The sequence below is a fragment of the Pelodiscus sinensis genome, chromosome 19 (assembly GCF_049634645.1).
Source record: "Pelodiscus sinensis isolate JC-2024 chromosome 19, ASM4963464v1, whole genome shotgun sequence".
In the NCBI taxonomy this organism is placed as follows: domain Eukaryota; kingdom Metazoa; phylum Chordata; order Testudines; family Trionychidae; genus Pelodiscus; species Pelodiscus sinensis.
In genome coordinates, this window is record NC_134729.1 from 4182846 (window position 1) to 4198258 (window position 15413).

Consider the following 15413-nt stretch of genomic DNA (forward strand, 5'->3'; position numbering starts at 1 on the left):
CAGGTGGGGGGGCGGGGCCCTCACTCACGTCAGTGACGGCGTGGAAGGTCTGCCGGCCGCTCCGGTCCTGGATCACCTTGATGCTGACGGGGATCTTGATGGAATCTCCATCCGGGATCCAGACGCCCTGGCAGGAGAGGAGCCCACAACGTGAGCAGAGCTGGGATCCCGGGGCTGCCCCGCCCCCAGCAGCGAGACCACACCCTCCAGGGCAGCTGCGGCTGCTCCGGGACAGAGGGTGCCCCTGAGCTGCCTTGTGCCCAGGACATGCTGCCGCCAGAGCCCGCGCCTCAGTCTCCCCCTCACCTTGTGCACTGTCCCGAACACGCCCGACCCCAGGACCTTCAGCTTCCTCAGCTCCGTCTCCTTGAAAATCCGGGCCAGCACCTTGTTGGCTTTCTCGCTCGGGTCCAGGGGCTCGAGGCTCTGCCCCGGGAACAGAGACGGGTCGAACCAGCACTGGGGCCCAGCCCCTCCTGGATCCCTTGCTGCATCATTGCTTCCCGCCCCCCAGCAAGGGCCCCTGGCTCCCAGAGAAGTAGCAAACCCTCCCCCAGCCAGGGCTAGCCCCAAGGAGTGATTTGGGCCCTTCTCCCTGCGCTTCTCATTTGTCTTCAGTCCCAGGTCAAGACTGAAGGGTTCTGTGCAGGGCGGGGGGAGCCCAGGGCTGGGCTGGCAGGGGGCAATGGCAGGGCTGGGGGGGAGCTCAGGGCTAGGCTAGCAGGGGTCAAGAGTAGGGTGCACCAGCAGGGCTGGGGGAGCCCAGGGCTGGGCTAGCAGGGGGCAGGAGTGGGGAGCACCGGCAGGGCTGGGGGAGCCCAGGGCTGGGCTAGCAGGGGGAAGGAGTGGGGAGCACCGGCAGGGCTGGGGGAGTCCAGGGCTGGGCTAGCAGGGGGCAGGAGTGGGGAGCACCGGCAGGGCTGGGGGAGTCCAGGGCTGGGCTAGCAGGGGGAAGGAGTGGGAAGCACCAGCAGGGCTGGGGGAGCCCAGGGCTAGGCTAGCAGGGGGCAGGAGTGGGGAGCACCGGCAGGGCTGGGGGAGCCCAGGGCTGGACTAGCAGGGGGAAGGAGTGGGGAGCACCGGCAGGGCTGGGGGAGACCAGGGATGGGCTAGCAGGGGGAAGGAGTGGGGAGCACTGGCAGGGCTGGGGGAGCCCAGGGCTGGGCTAGCAGGGGGAAGGAGTGGGGAGCACTGGTAGGTCTGGGGGAGTCCAGGGCTGGGCTAGCAGGGGGCAGGAGTGGGGAGCACCGGCAGGGCTGGGGGAGCCCAGGGCTGGGCTAGCAGGGGGCAGGAGTGGGGAGCACCGGCAGGTCTGGGGGAGTCCAGGGCTGGGCTAGCAGGGGGCAGGAGTGCGGGGCACCGGCAAAGGAGCCCTTTACTCTCCTAGCACAATCTTGCCTTCTGCCCCATCACCCAAGCGTGCTGTGGGCGCGAGAGCCTTCCCCTCAGCAGCTCCCGAGTCTCTCCCCTGCGGGGCAGCCTGGAGCCATGCTCACAAGGGGTTCGGCGGGGGGGGCTCACCTCTCCCCGCTCCAGGTATCGGCGCATCGCCCGCTTCTTTTGGATCTTCTTGCCGCGCCAGTAGAGGAGAGTGAGCAGGAAGCAGGAGCAGAAGACGAAGAGGCAGCCCACGACCATCATGGCGATGACTGTGGGGTTTTTCCTGGGGCACAGATGCGAGGAGTCAGCCGGAGCCAAGGGCTGGCGCGATCCCGCAAACACCCCAGCCCCACCCTTGTCCCCAAGCATCTCTGCCCCTCCTGCCCATGGGACTAGCCTGGTGGAGGCCCATTGGGGAGGGAGTGGGGATGTCGGGGACCACACACCCCCTCTGCCATGCTGGCCTGGGGGGCCCCAGATCTCTGCAATGGCCATGGGGCTGTTCCCGCAGAGGCTAGGAGAGGATGCTACAGGGCAATCGGGGGAGGGGAGTGAGCCCAAGAGATGGTCCAGCCCCACCCTCAGCAGCTGGTTCATGCCATGCCAGCATCCAGGCGAGGGGGCCTGGCATGCTGTGGGAGGGGGATTGAAGCTGTGTCTAGTAACCTGGCTCTCCTGGGTGCCAGGCAGGGTGCCCTGAGACTGCCCCAGAACAAGGCAAGACCCCCTATGCTAGCCAGGAGGGGCCTGCACCCTGAGAGTACCAGCTAAGGCTGGGCTGAGAACTGTTAAACTCAATCCATGCAGGAGCCCAGTCCCAGCCCCACCCAGATCAGGGTGTCGGTATGGACAGGCCCTTGCCTGGCCTGTAGCTGAGGGGCCCTTGGGCTGGGTCAGAGCCCCACAGAGCAGCAGCCAGCTGGGACAGGTACCTGATGACGGGCAGGGGATCTGTGAGGCAGTCCTGGAGCTGCGGCCCAACGCACCTGCAAGAGACAGAACTCACTGATCATCCCACGGACGGACGGGAGCTGCAGACAGCATCAGGGTCAGGGGAAGGAGGGCAGAGAGGAGAGGGGCTGGGAGCCAGGAGTCCTGGGTTCTCTTCCTGCCTTTGGGAGGGGAGTGGGAGCTAGTGGTTAGAGCAGGGGTTGCTGGGAGCCAGGACTCCTGGGTTCTCTCCCTGCCTTTGGGAGGGGAGTGGGAGCTAGTGGTTAGAGCAGGGGTTGCTGGGAGCCAGGACTCCTGGGTTCTCTTCCTGCCTTTGGGAGGGGAGTGGGAGCTAGTGGTTAGAGCAGGGGTTGCTGGGAGCCAGGACTCCTGGGTTCTCTCCCTGCCTTTGGGAGGGGAGTGGGAGCTAGTGGTTAGAGCAGGGGTTGCTGGGAGCCAGGACTCCTGGGTTCTCTCCCTGGCCCTGAGAACCACACAGAGATGGTTCTTGGGAAACCCCTCCAGCACAGATGCTCCATGTGCTACCTTCCCGCGCCCGCCCCCCCGGGGCAGTGCCTCCCCAGATGCCCCTTTCACAGCCCCCCCAACAGTCTCAGGAGCCAGGGGAGGAGCTGCAGCCGAGCCCCAAGCCCACTGCCTGGTGGGGAAGGGGGGTGTCCTTTGCCCCTCTCCCCACATCCCTCCCTCCATGTCCAGCCCTGCAGAATCCCCACAGCTCAGCCGTGGTCCAGGAAAGGGGGGGGAGGGGCTAGGCTGCAGGATCGGGGCCCCCCCACCCGGGGCCCCCCCACCCCTGCCGGGGCCTGCTGCTCTCACCCCCGTGTGCAGTTCTCATGGCAGGGGCGGCACTCGCGGTTGGCATCCGGGTACTTGTAGATGGGCCCCTTCTCGCCCAGGATGCCCTCGGGGCAGCTCTCCACACAGTGCGGGCCGTCCTTGTACCGGGCACACTGCACGCAGGCTTCCGCACCCTGGGGGGGGGGGGGGGCAAGACGGAGTCAGGAAGGGGCTGGGATGGACCCATAACCCCTTCTGGCCCCCCCAGAGGGGCCAGGCCCAGTGCCCCATTCCCTGCTCTCCTGAGCCAGACAGCCCCTGCCCTGGGGCTGGGTGGGAGCCAGTGCCCCCTAGAGCAGCGGTTCCCAAACTTTTCGGCATTTTCTTCACGAGCTGGGAAATCCTAGGTTTGGAACGAGGGCTTTGGGTGCGGGGAGGGGCGAGAGGTGCAAGCTCTGGGAGGGAATTTGGGTGCAGGAGGAGGTGGAGAAAGGGCTGCTGGCTCAGGGAGGGGTCTCCAGGCTGGACAGTGTTGGGGTCTTGTGGCCGTGGGGGTGCAGGAGTTTGGGGTGGGCTCTGTGCGGGGCTCAGGGCAGGGGGGTTGGGAGTACGATGGGCACAGGACACAGATCTGCAGTGTGTGGATTGTGCAGTAGCGTTGTGGCAGAAGAGTGGGGATGTGGGAGGCTCAGGACAGGGGGTTCCAGTGTATGATAGGCTCAGGGTTGGGGGAGGCCGTGGGGATGCAGGGGTGTTATGATGCTGCAGCCAGAGGGGGGCTTGGCCTCAATTGGGGGCTTGTGGGCCAGGCTTCATTTTTAAATAAAATATGTCCAACACAAACGTTTCAGCATTGTCTTTACTTAGGGGAGGGGAGGGGCGGGGAACCTGCTTTGGGTCAGGGGTCACTGACCCACAGGAAAATCAGTCAGGGTCCATACAAGTGAGATGCAAAAAAACAACCCCTCTAAGCCCCTCTGATGTGGGCCCAACTGAAAAACCTCCCTCCCCCAGCCCCATGCAGGGAGGGGAGGTAGGACTGAGGTTCAAGGCTTCAGGCCAGATTAACTCTTCTGGGGTTCCAGGGTAAGTGGAATTTGTGGGCCCCTCTACACTCTGAGGTGGGGCCAAAAATGAGGGTTCCAGTGTGTGGGACAAGGGAGCCATTGTGCCAGTGAGTGGGATAGGGATGGGGTGCAAAATCTGGGTGGAAAATAGGGTGCAGGAGCAAGCTGGGGTCGGTGTCCGGCCAGGCGGGGGCAGGAGCAGGGTGCTGGTGGAAGTCTGGCTAGGAGGCAGAGGCAGGGTGCTGGCGGTGTCTGGGCAGTGTGATGGATGGGGTCCAGCCAGGGGGCAGGGTGCTGGTGGGGTGGCTGGGGGGGCCCTGAGCAGGGTACTCGTGGGGGTCTGGGCAGGGGCAGGGTACTTATGGGGATCTGGGTGAGGGGAGGGGACAGCTAAGCTGCTACCTGGGGGTCCCGCAGCGGCACGCCAGGTCCGGGGTCTCAGGAAGCGCGTGCGCTGCTTCCCCTCCCCAAACAGCTGGCGTGCTGCCTGAAAAGCCGGGTCTGTTGTGTACCAGCGACTTCCTTCCGCCTGCTGCCTTCCTGCGCGGGAGGGGGGCGTCCCCGGCCTGCACTGGCTCCAACTGCTCAGCCAACTGCGCGGGGAGCGAGGAGCAAGGCGCGCGCTGCCTGAGCAGCTGGACTTGGTGCGGATCCAGGACTCCCCCTCTCGGGGGAGGCAGCAGGCGGAACGCACTTCCTGAGATGCCCCCGCTCCCCCTCCCATGCCGCAGGAAGCTGGTGCGACCTACCAGCATGGGCTCTGTCTTGGGGGGAGATTGACCGGGGGTGGGGGGGGGGGAGCTGGGTCGCCTTGTGCCCCCCTGGAATTTTTCACACCACAACCCCCAGTTTGGGAACCTGTGCCCTAGAGGAAACAGGCCCCCGGCCCCATTTCCCGCCCCGCCCCGGAGGAGAAAGGCCCTGCGCCAGCACCGCACCGAGCCGTTGCAGGTCAGGTTGTCCTCCATCCACTGGCACTCTGGATGGCACTGGTAGCATTCACCCCCGTGGGCATACTCCCGGGTCTCCCTGCACGACAAAGGGGGTGGGGTGAGTAGCGAGGCCTCCCGGGGGTCTCACATGTCTCCTTGCCCCCCATCTTTCCACACAGGCCCCTCTCCCCCACTCCCAGTCCTCCTCACCCCTGGTAGAAGTGGCAGGTTGCCACACAGATCCCTTCCCGGCTGTAGTTGCGGCAGGAGACGCACTGGTCGGGGCCGGGCCCCCAGCAGCCGTTGCTGGTGCAGAGCGGGTCACACACCTTCCCTTCTTGCACTGCAGGAGAGCCAAGGCTCAGCACTGGGGTGAGTTCCTGCAGCCCCCCACTCTCCTCTGCTCCCCTCTCCCACCCAGGCGCTCATGCACCCCCAGTCCCATGCCAGATCCAGGGATGGAGCTCAGGAGTCCTGGCTCCCAGCCCCCCTAACCACTAGACCCTACTCCCCTCCCAGATCCAGGGGTAGAACCTGGCTCCCAGCCCCCTGTGCCCACCTCTCCCCCGCTAGACCCCCCCAGCTGCTCCCACTCACCGCACTTGCCGCGGGGCTTGTTGTTCTTGATGTCCAGGTCGCTCTTGCGGCGGGACAGCAGGGTCCAGTTGACCGTGTGGTGGTAGCAGAGCTGCCGGTTCTCGGTGATGTACACCTTGCCCGCACTGACCTCCCGCAGCGACCGCAGCCCCAGCGAGGTCACGTTCAGGTTCTTCATGATCAGCAGGGAGAAGCCGCGGCTGGGGATGGAGGCGCCGGGTCAGCCCGACGGCGCGGGGGGCTCTGATCCCAGGACCGGGGGGCAGGGCCAACGACCTGGGATCCCAGGTGCTGCTCGGGAAACGGACCCTCCCATCCCGCTAGGAACGGGGCTGAGTTTCAAACGCGGCCACCGACAGGGGCCGGCTCTTAGTCCCCAACCAGCGGCTCCACCCTCCCCTTCCCCCCACCCTCCTCCCTGCCCTGAGCCACAGCCCCGCTTGCAGGGATGCCGATGCTGATGGGCAAGAGGCTGGGGGAAAGCTCCCCCATGCTCTATGGGTCAGGGAAGCCCTCCCCGGCCTGGGGGTTCTGCAGGGCTGGGGGGGTCTCACTTGTACAGGCTCCGGCCCCCGATGGTGATGAGGTTGGAGAAGACGCTGAAGTTGTTCATGTGCTTGGGCCATGACTGGATGTTCAGATAACCTGGGGGGGGGAGCAGCCAGAGAGTCAGAAATGCCCCCCCTTCCTCTTCAGCCTCCTCCAGCACTGCTCCCTCCCCAGGCACCCAGGGCCTGCCCCCCAGGTCACAGAGCCGTTCGGGAGCTGTTAGGCCTGGCCTGGCTCTGTATAGGCTCAAGGGGATTAGCCCCTCACCCCCTGCTCTGCCCCACCAGCCCTGCCCACTCCTCACCCGTGATCTCCTGCACTGTCCGGAAGACATTCAGCTTCTCGGGGTCCAGGGCGGAGATGTTGTGCCAGGGGTCCCTGCATGGTGGGGAGGGGGAGGGAACAAAATCCAGACACCGTCACAACCACTGGCCCAGCTGAGCCCAGCTCAGCCAGATGGTACCGCTCTGCCCTGGGTGTCAGGGCTGGGCACTAGGGGGCACTGGGCTGCAGGGAGGGGTCAGCAGGGGATGCTCTCCCCTGGGTGTCCAGGTTGGGCACTAGGGGAGCGCTGTGATGCAGGGAGGTGGCAGGGGACAGCAGGGGGCGTTCTCCTGAGTGCCAGAGCTGGTTACTAGGGGGCACTGTGCTGCAGGGAGGGGGCAGGGGGCAGCAGGGGGCGCTCTCCTGGTCACTAGGGGGCACTTTACTGCAGGGAGAGGGGCAGAGGGCGCTGGGCTGGGCACTAGGGGGTGTTGTGCTGCAGGGAGAAGAGCAGGAGGCAGCAGGAGGCGCTCTCCTGAGTGCCAGGGCTGGTCACTAGGGGGCGCTGTGCTGCAGGGAGGGAGCAGGGGACTGCAGGGGGTGCTCTCCTGGTCACTAGGGGGTGCTGTGCTGCAGGGAGAGGGGCAGTGGCCAGCAGGGGGCGCTGTGCTGCAGGGAGAGGGGCAGAGGGCGCTGGGCTGGTCACTAGGGGGCGCTGTGCTGCAGGGAGAGGGGCAGTGGCCAGCAGGGGGCGCTGTGCTGCAGGGAGAGGGGCAGAGGGTGCTGGGCTGCAGGGAGAAGGGCAGTGGCCAGCAGGGGGCGCTCTCCCCTGGCTCTCAGTGATGGCCTCCATGCCCCAGAGCACCATAAGACCTGAGACCGAAGCCCAGGCCTCCCGGGGCTATTAAATCTCTCACTTGCCCCTTGACCTGCCAACCTGGCCAGATGCCCCCTCCCGAATCCCTGCTCTTCCAAGGGGTCCAGCGTCCTTGCCCCAGAGCCCAGCCCTGAGTCACCAGCATGGCAGGGCTGGCTGAGCGGGCCCAGAGCCGCGCTGCGAGGGCGAACCGGCTGCTGGGCCCCGCCCCAGAGGGGGCTGCAGCACGGTGGCTGGCGGAGGACCCTCTTTCCCCATCCCACAGCCTCCCCCGGGACGCCGAGGGGCTGCCACTCACCCCTCCAGCCCTGTGATGAGGAAGTCCAGGTTGCCAAGGATCTTGGTGCAGTTGACGAACTTGTCGATGTTGCTCGAGTCGACGGTCTGGTACTTGCTCCCAGCGCCCGTCCCCTCGCAGGCTGGAAGGCAGGAGGGGGAGGGAAGGAGCCACATGAGAAGCCTGCAGAAGTGCCTGGGCCGTGCCCCCCCCCATGCAGCCCCCATAGGGGGCAAATCCGTTCAGGGGACTCCTGGGCTTTGCCCACGGCTCCGGGAGGGACGGAGGGTCAGCGCTGGAGGCCGGACTCCTGAGTTCCCTCAGCATCAGCCTGTTCTCTCCCCCCCCCCCCCCGGTGGGGTATGCCACACCCCGCGTTAGAGCAGGTCCCCAGAGACCAACACGGCACCTGCCACCAGGGTCCGAGCCGCCCCAGGCCCCCAGGTACCTTTAGGGCAGAGTCCAGAGCATGGCTCACACATCTTGAGGCCATTCTTCTCCACCTCCATCTTATCGTTGGGACAGGCCCGCACGCAGGAGCTCTGGTCCACCACGAAGTTATCTGCAGGCAGGGGGAGTGGGTGACCAGAGAGTTTACAGGCAGGGGAGGGAGGGCAGAGCACCTAGTGGTTGGAGCGGGAGGGGGAAGGGGGGAGCGTGTCTGGGAACCTGGACTCCTAGTGGGCTGGTTGTGTGCCCTCGAGGCAGGCCACAGCCACCAGGCTCTGTGCCTCGGTTTCCCCCAATGGCTATAATAAAGCTGCTCCTTGGTGTGTGTGTGGGGGGGAGGCATACTGGGAAGGATCATTCCCTGGTGACTTCCCCTCCCCGGATGGGTGGTGTGGGGCACTGCTGGGGACCCTGGCGGCGCAGGGACACTGTAGGGCTGTGTGAGCCGTAGGTGGGATCTCGCAACAGGGCCTAGTTACCTGTCCCCCAGGGAAAGGTCTCATTAGGGAGCAGGATTAGGGGCGCCACCCCTCCCAGACTGGCTGGAGATCAATGCCGAGTCTGCTACCTAAACCAACCTGGGAGATTTTCTGTGTGTTCCAGAACCCACACTCCACACCCTCCCCCCCACATGCCAACCCCCTGGTCCAGCCCCGAGTCCCTCCCACACCCCAACCCCCAGCGCAGCCCTGAACCCCTCCCACACCCCAAGCCCCTGCCCCAGCCCCTCCTGTACCCCAACCCCCAGCCCTGAACCCCTCCTGTACCCCAACCCCCAGCCCTGAACCTCTCCTGCACCCCAACTCTCTGCCCCAGCCCTGAACCCCTCCCATATTCCAATCCCCTGCCCCATCCCCTACTGCACCCCACCCCTTGCCCCAGTCCCTCCCACACCCCAACCCCCCGCCCCTGCCCCAGCCCCTACTGCACCCCAACCCTCAGCCTGGTGAAATGAGCAAGGGCAGGGGAGAGTGGGCAGCAGGGTTGGGGGGATGGAGCGAGAGGGGGCAGGGCCCCCCAGGCAGGATGGCGGAGAGCAACCCCCCCCCCCCAAGGGAGAGATCAGAGTGTTCCCGTGAAGCCCCCTGGCCCTGGCTTACGTGGGCAGCTGGTGACGCAGATGCCTCCGTACTGGTACTTGGTGTCGGGGTTGGGCTCCAGCTGGAAGGTCAGTTTGTTGTAGATCAACGGCTGGGGGCACAGGGGGACGCAGGCCCCGCTGTCGTTGAAGTGGCGGCAGGCCTGGGGGGGGGCAGAGTGTCAGGGACCCCAGCACGTGGGAAGAGACACACAGACCCCCCCCCCGACTATAAACAGGCACCCATCGCCCCAGCACAGAGAGACGGACAGATACCCACCCCCTCCAGCACAGCCCCTGCCCGCCGTGTGGGGAGCATGCAAAGCTCTCCGTTTGGCAGGGGTCACCCAGCCAGACACACAGCGCCCCCCCCAGCACAGACACACAGCGCCCCCCCCAGCACGGACACACAGCGCCCCCCCCAGCACAGACACACAGCGCCCCCCCCCCAGCACGGACACACAGCGCCCCCCCCCCCAGCACGGACACACAGCGCCCCCCCCCCCAGCACAGACACACAGCGCCCCCCCCCCAGCACGGACACACAGCGCCCCCCCCCCAGCACGGACACACAGCGCCCCCCCCCCCAGCACAGACACACAGCGCCCCCCCCCCAGCACAGACACATAGCACCTCTCCCCCCATAGCGCGGACACAGCCCCACCCCCAGCATGGACACACAGCGCCCCCCCCTCAGCACGGACACACAGCGCCCCGCCCCAGCACGGACACATAGCACCTCTCCCCCCATAGCACAGACACAGCCCCCCCCCAGCACGGACACACAGCACCTCTCCCCCCATAGCACAGACACAGCCCCCCCCCCCAGCATGGACACCCAGCGCCCCGCCCCCAGCACGGACACATAGCACCTCTCCCCCCATAGCACAGACACAGCCCCCCCCCAGCACGGACACACAGCACCGCCCCCCCCCCAGCACGGACACATAGCACCTCTCCCCCCATAGCGCGGACACAGCCCCCCCGCAGCATGGACACACAGCGCCCCCCCCCCAGCATGGACACACAGCACCCCCCCCCAGCACGGACACATAGCACCTCTCCCCCCATAGCGCGGACACAGCCCCCCCGCAGCATGGACACACAGCGCCCCCCCCCCAGCATGGACACACAGCACCCCCCCCCAGCACGGACACATAGCACCTCTCCCCCCATAGCGCGGACACAGCCCCCCCCCAGCACGGACACACAGCGCCCCCCCCCTCCAGCGCAGACACACAGCGCCCCCCCCAGTGCGGACACCCAGTGGCCCCCCCCCAGTGCGGACACACAGTGCTCCCGCAGCCCAGCCAGCGCCCCGGGGACGTACAAAGCACTCGGTCTGGCGGGGGCCGGTGCAGCCCCCCGCACACTCGTCGTGGCAGCACTCGCTGGGGTTGTGCCCAAAGCAGCGCCCGTTGCACTGGGGGGCGCAGATGGTCTTGGTCACTGCAGGGAGCAGAGCAGACAGGTGAGGGGCGGGGGCTGGGTCCGAGCACCCTCCTCCCCCCAGAGCTCTGCCTCTGCCCCCCAGCTGCCCATCCCCCCATCCCAGAGGGAACAGGAGCCCTGGGCCCACGGCCCGCCCAAGGGGATTCACACCAGCCTCCCCCAGCCCCAGGATACCTGCCCCTGGCTGGTCCCCAGGCCCCCCCACCCCACTGCTACCCCTGCCCTGCCCCCAGGGGCTTCAGCCCCCAGCCCGTGATTTTCTGGTCTCTCTTTGCTAGGCAGGACCCCCCCTCTGGCTCCCGGCCCTGCCCACCACCCGCCGCCCGTCCCCCTTGCTGGGCCAGCTCCAAGCAGGCACCCACATTTTTGGCAGTCCCCCGGGTTCGGGCCCCAGCAGTGTCCGTCACAGCTCTCATGGCAGGGGGTGCCTGGGGGAAGAGAAACGCCCCATGTCAGAGGTGCAGAGGGGACGGGGTCACGCTCCAGAGCCCTCGCAAGGGGAAGGCTGGGTGTGCAGGGCAGAGCCCTGCTAGGATGGGGTGTGTGTGTGTGTGTGTGTGTGTGTGTGTGTGTGTGTGTGTGGCAGAGCCCCGCTAGGATGGGGTGTGTGTGTGTGTGTGTGTGTGTGTGTGTGTGTGCGCGCACGTGGCAGAGCCCTGCTAGGCTGGTGTGTGTGTGTGTGTATGTGCGTGTGTGGCAGAGCCCCGCTAGGATGGTGTGTGTGTGTGTATGTGCATGTGTGTGCGCGTGTGGCAGAGCCCCGCTAGGATGGTGTGTGTGTGTGTATGTGCGTGTGTGTGTGCGTGTGTGTGTGCGCGCGTGCGCGTGGCAGAGCCCCGCTAGGATGGTGTGTGTGTATGTGCGTGTGTGTGTGTGTGTGTGCGCGCGTGGCAGAGCCCCGCTAGGATGGTGTGTGTGTGTGTATGTGCGTGTGTGTGTGCGTGTGTGTGTGCGCGCGTGCGCGTGGCAGAGCCCCGCTAGGATGGTGTGTGTGTGTGTATGTGCATGTGTGCGTGTGTGCGCGCGCACGCGTGTGGCAGAGCCCCGCTAGGATGGGGTGTGTGTGTGTGCGGGCGTGTGGCAGAGCCCCGCTAGGATGGGGTGTGTGTGTGTGTGTGTGTGTGTGTGTGTGCGTGCGTGGCAGAGCCCCGCTAGGATGGGGTGTGTGTGTGTGCGGGCGTGTGGCAGAGCCCCGCTAGGATGGGGTGTGTGTGTGTGTGTGTGTGTGTGTGTGTGTGTGTGTGTGTGTGCGCGCGTGTGGCAGAGCCCGGCTAGGATGGGGTGTGTGTGTGTGTGTGTGTGTGTGTGTGTGTGTGCGCGTGTGTGGCAGAGCCCGGCTAGGATGGGGTGTGTGTGTGTGTGTGTGTGTGTGTGCGCGCGTGTGGCAGAGCCCCGCTAGGATGGGGTGTGTGTGTGTGTGTGTGTGTGCGCGCGTGTGGCAGAGCCCCGCTAGGATGGGGTGTGTGTGTGTGTGTGTGTGTGTGTGTGCGTGCGCGTGTGTGGCAGAGCCCGGCTAGGATGGGGTGTGTGTGTGTGTGTGTGTGTGTGTGTGCGCGCCAAAGCGAGCCCCTCGCATGGGCAGGGCTGCAATGCAAGACAGGGCTCAGATCCACCCTGACACCTCCCCCCTCCAAACTCAGCTTGGGTATGTCTACACTACAAAGTTAGTTCGAACTAACTTAGTTCGAATTAGTTAATTCGAACTAAGCTAGTTCGAACTAACGCGTCTAGAACTAAAAACTAGTTCGAACTAGCGTTTTGCTAGTTCGAACTAGCAAGTCCACATTGAGTGGACTCTGAACAGGGCTTAAGGATGGCCGGAAGCAGTGCCGGCAGGGCATAAAAGGAGGACTTAGAGCATGGAGATGCTGTCTCAGGCTAGCCGAGGGCTGCGCTTAAAGGGTCCCGACCCCCACCCCGGACACACAGTTCTAAGGGGTGCCCCGCTTGCAAAGAAGTTCTGGCTTGGAGTGCCCTGAGTGCTCACACTGGGCACATCACACCACTCGGCCATCAGCCCGGCTGCACTTGCCGCAGGCTGCCATCTGGGGAGAGGGAGTAATTGGGGGGCTGCAGGAGAGCTTCCACCCCCAGAAGCCCGCAGAGCCAGCCCAGTCCTCCCCATCGGGGGCTCATACCCCATTCCTCCCTCACCTCCTTCCACTTACCCTTCCTTAGCCCCCCTTCTTATTGATGTACAAAATAAAGATAACGTTTCTTCCAACATTGACTCTGTCTTTATTGAAAAAAAACTGGGGGAGACTGGGAAAAGGAGGTGGGAGAGGGGAAGAGAAAGGCTGGGAGAGGGGAGGGCAACTAACATGATCAGGGGTTGGGAACAGGTCCCAGATGAAGAGAGGCTACAGAGACTGGGACTGTTCAGCTTAGAAAAGAGGAGACGGAGGGGGGACAGGATAGAGGTCTCTAAAAGAAGGGGTTGGGTGGAGAGGGTGCATTCAGAAAAGTTCTTCCTGAGTTCCCATAAAGAAGGACTAGAGGACACCAAAGGAAAGGAATGGGTAGCAGGCTTCAAACTAGTAAGAGAAAGTTGTTCTTCTTCACAAAGCAAATAGTTAACCTGCGGAACTCCTTGCTGCAGGAGGCTGTGAAGGCTACAACTAGAACAGAGTTTAAAGGGAAGTGAGATAAAGTGATGGAGGTTGGGTCCATGGAGTCCTATTAGCCAGAGGGTAGGAGTGGTGTCCCTGCCCAAAGTTTGTGGAAGGCTGGAGAGGGATGGCACGAGACAAATGGCTTGGTCATTGTCTTCGGTCCATCCCCTCCAGGGTCCCTAGGGTTGGCCTCTGTCGGCAGACAGGCTACTGGGCTAGATGGACCTTTGGTCTGACCCAGTACGGCCATTGTAAGCTCAGGGCTCAGTGTCGGGGGTCTCAGTGGACCCCCTTGATTTTCATGCACACCTGGTCCTGGGTGGCCAGGCTGGCAGCTCTCCTGCCCTAGACGGCCACTTTCCTGTGCCTAGTGCGGAGATCGTGGACGAGGTCCACGATGTCCGCACTAGCCCAGGAAGGTGCCCGCCTCTTGCGGTCCAGGGCAAGCTCCCGGGAGCCGCCAGCCTGGTCCCGGCAAGAGGGGGTGGGCTGGGGGGCATCGGGTGGGTGGCTCTGTGCCGTGCCAGGTGCAGGGTCTGCTAGCTGGGTGCTGGCAGGCTTGCACCTGGCACGGGCACCGTAGCCAGCCCGTGCCCCTTTAAGGGGTCCGGGGCCGGGAGGGGGGCATAGAGTTTCCCTGGTGTTGGCCAGAGTGGCCACCAGGGAAACCTGGGGAGGGCTAGCCTCCCACTAGTTCGAACTAAAGGGCTACACAGCCCTTAGTTCGAACTAGCTAGTTCGAACTAGGCGTTAGTCCTCGTAAAATGAGGTTTTCCTAGTTCGAACTAAGCGCTCCGCTAGTTCGATTCAAATTCGAACTAGCGGAGCGCTAGTGTAGCACCTATTAAAGTTAGTTCGAACTAACGTCCGTTAGTTCGAACTAACTTTGTAGTGTAGACATACCCCTTGTTAGCAAGTGCCCAGTCGCCCCGTCGTCACCACCTGCCCCTTTGGGGAGCCACTCCCAGCAGAAGCGTGGCTGGAGCCTCGCAACGAAGGGGCTGGGAGCCAGGACTTCTGGGTTCTGTCCCCAGCTCTGAGAGGGGAGTGAGGTCTAATAGGTAGAGCAGCATTCTCTGTTCCTCATTCCAGGCTGGGCCAGCCCCACTCTGCAGCAGGGAGCCCTGCCAGGCTCTGTTTGCCTTGGGAAGGTGTTTTGGACACTGGCGGTTAAGGCTAATATTTGCATGGGGACAGGGTGGGTACCTGGCCCTGCAGTGCAGGCAGCACAGGCTGGGTTAGGCCCATGGGACGCAGGATCGAACGCATCCAGGGGTGCAGCTGGCTCCCGCCTTTATCCCCGTTCTTCTCTGATTCTGAAAGGCCCCAGCTCAGACCCCAGGGTCCTCTTGTGCCAGCTGCTACACAAAGCAGGGCAGGAGACTCCCCAGGAGCCCAGGGAAACGGAGGCAAGGTGGGGGGGGAATGACTTGACCATGGTCGCCCAGCAGGTCAGTGGCAGAGCTACGAATAGCCCCTTCCCTGCCTCTCCTGAGCTCCTGCCCTGCCTAACTGGTCACGTCTGTGCCCATGAAGGGACCAGCCTGGCATTGGCCCCTGCAGAAACCAGGGCAAACTCCCCCAAAAGGAGCCTAGAGCCTTGTTTTGGGGGGGGCACCAAGGCAGACTTGGGCCTCCAGCACCCACTTCAGATGCCCTGTGTCCCGCAGGCGAGAGGGCGGGGCGGAGCGGAGGGGAGCCAGGATGCGGCAATGGGGAGGGGCTCTTAGCAGGAGATCAGGGTGGGGTTGGCGAGCAATTGGAGACTGGAAGGTGAAGATTGCTGGAGCAAGTGGAGCCAGGTCCCAGGGGCAGCCGCAGGTGGGACAGGCAGCAGGGCCACGGCCGGGCCCCCCTCGTCCACCCCTTCCCCCAGGACACTCACACTGCTTGCCGTTGTCCCCGACCACCAGGGCGACGTGCTGGTTCCGGATGATGTCCCTCCACTCGATGGTGTCCACGTGGCACAGTTGTTCGTTCTTCTCGATGTAAACCCCGCCCGCCAGGATCTCTGCAAGGCAAGGACCCACTGGCACCGGGTTCTGCCCACAGCCCTGCTGAGCCAAGGTGCGGTCTGCGGGACATGGGGGGGGCACAGAGTGGGGGGCTGCTGTAGAGTGGGGGGCCCTGCTGAGCCAAGGTGCGGACTG

At 64.7% G+C, this 15413-nt stretch overlaps 1 protein-coding gene across 1 annotated transcript in view; it reads right to left on the reverse strand.

The window, feature by feature from the left end:
- ERBB3 (erb-b2 receptor tyrosine kinase 3) overlaps positions 1 to 15413 on the reverse strand; it is a 46765-nt gene that overhangs the window by 13614 nt on the left and 17738 nt on the right. Inside the window, exons 4-19 of the mRNA XM_075901916.1 lie at positions 15149 to 15274; positions 11014 to 11079; positions 10530 to 10648; positions 9222 to 9363; positions 8120 to 8233; positions 7693 to 7813; positions 6558 to 6631; positions 6259 to 6349; positions 5705 to 5904; positions 5318 to 5450; positions 5114 to 5204; positions 3148 to 3302; positions 2313 to 2366; positions 1522 to 1663; positions 307 to 426; positions 29 to 127 (exon numbers count right to left, since the gene is read on the reverse strand). Coding sequence (XP_075758031.1) covers positions 29 to 127; positions 307 to 426; positions 1522 to 1663; positions 2313 to 2366; positions 3148 to 3302; positions 5114 to 5204; positions 5318 to 5450; positions 5705 to 5904; positions 6259 to 6349; positions 6558 to 6631; positions 7693 to 7813; positions 8120 to 8233; positions 9222 to 9363; positions 10530 to 10648; positions 11014 to 11079; positions 15149 to 15274 — 1847 coding nt within the window. The remainder of the gene's footprint in view (positions 1 to 28; positions 128 to 306; positions 427 to 1521; positions 1664 to 2312; positions 2367 to 3147; positions 3303 to 5113; positions 5205 to 5317; positions 5451 to 5704; positions 5905 to 6258; positions 6350 to 6557; positions 6632 to 7692; positions 7814 to 8119; positions 8234 to 9221; positions 9364 to 10529; positions 10649 to 11013; positions 11080 to 15148; positions 15275 to 15413) is intronic.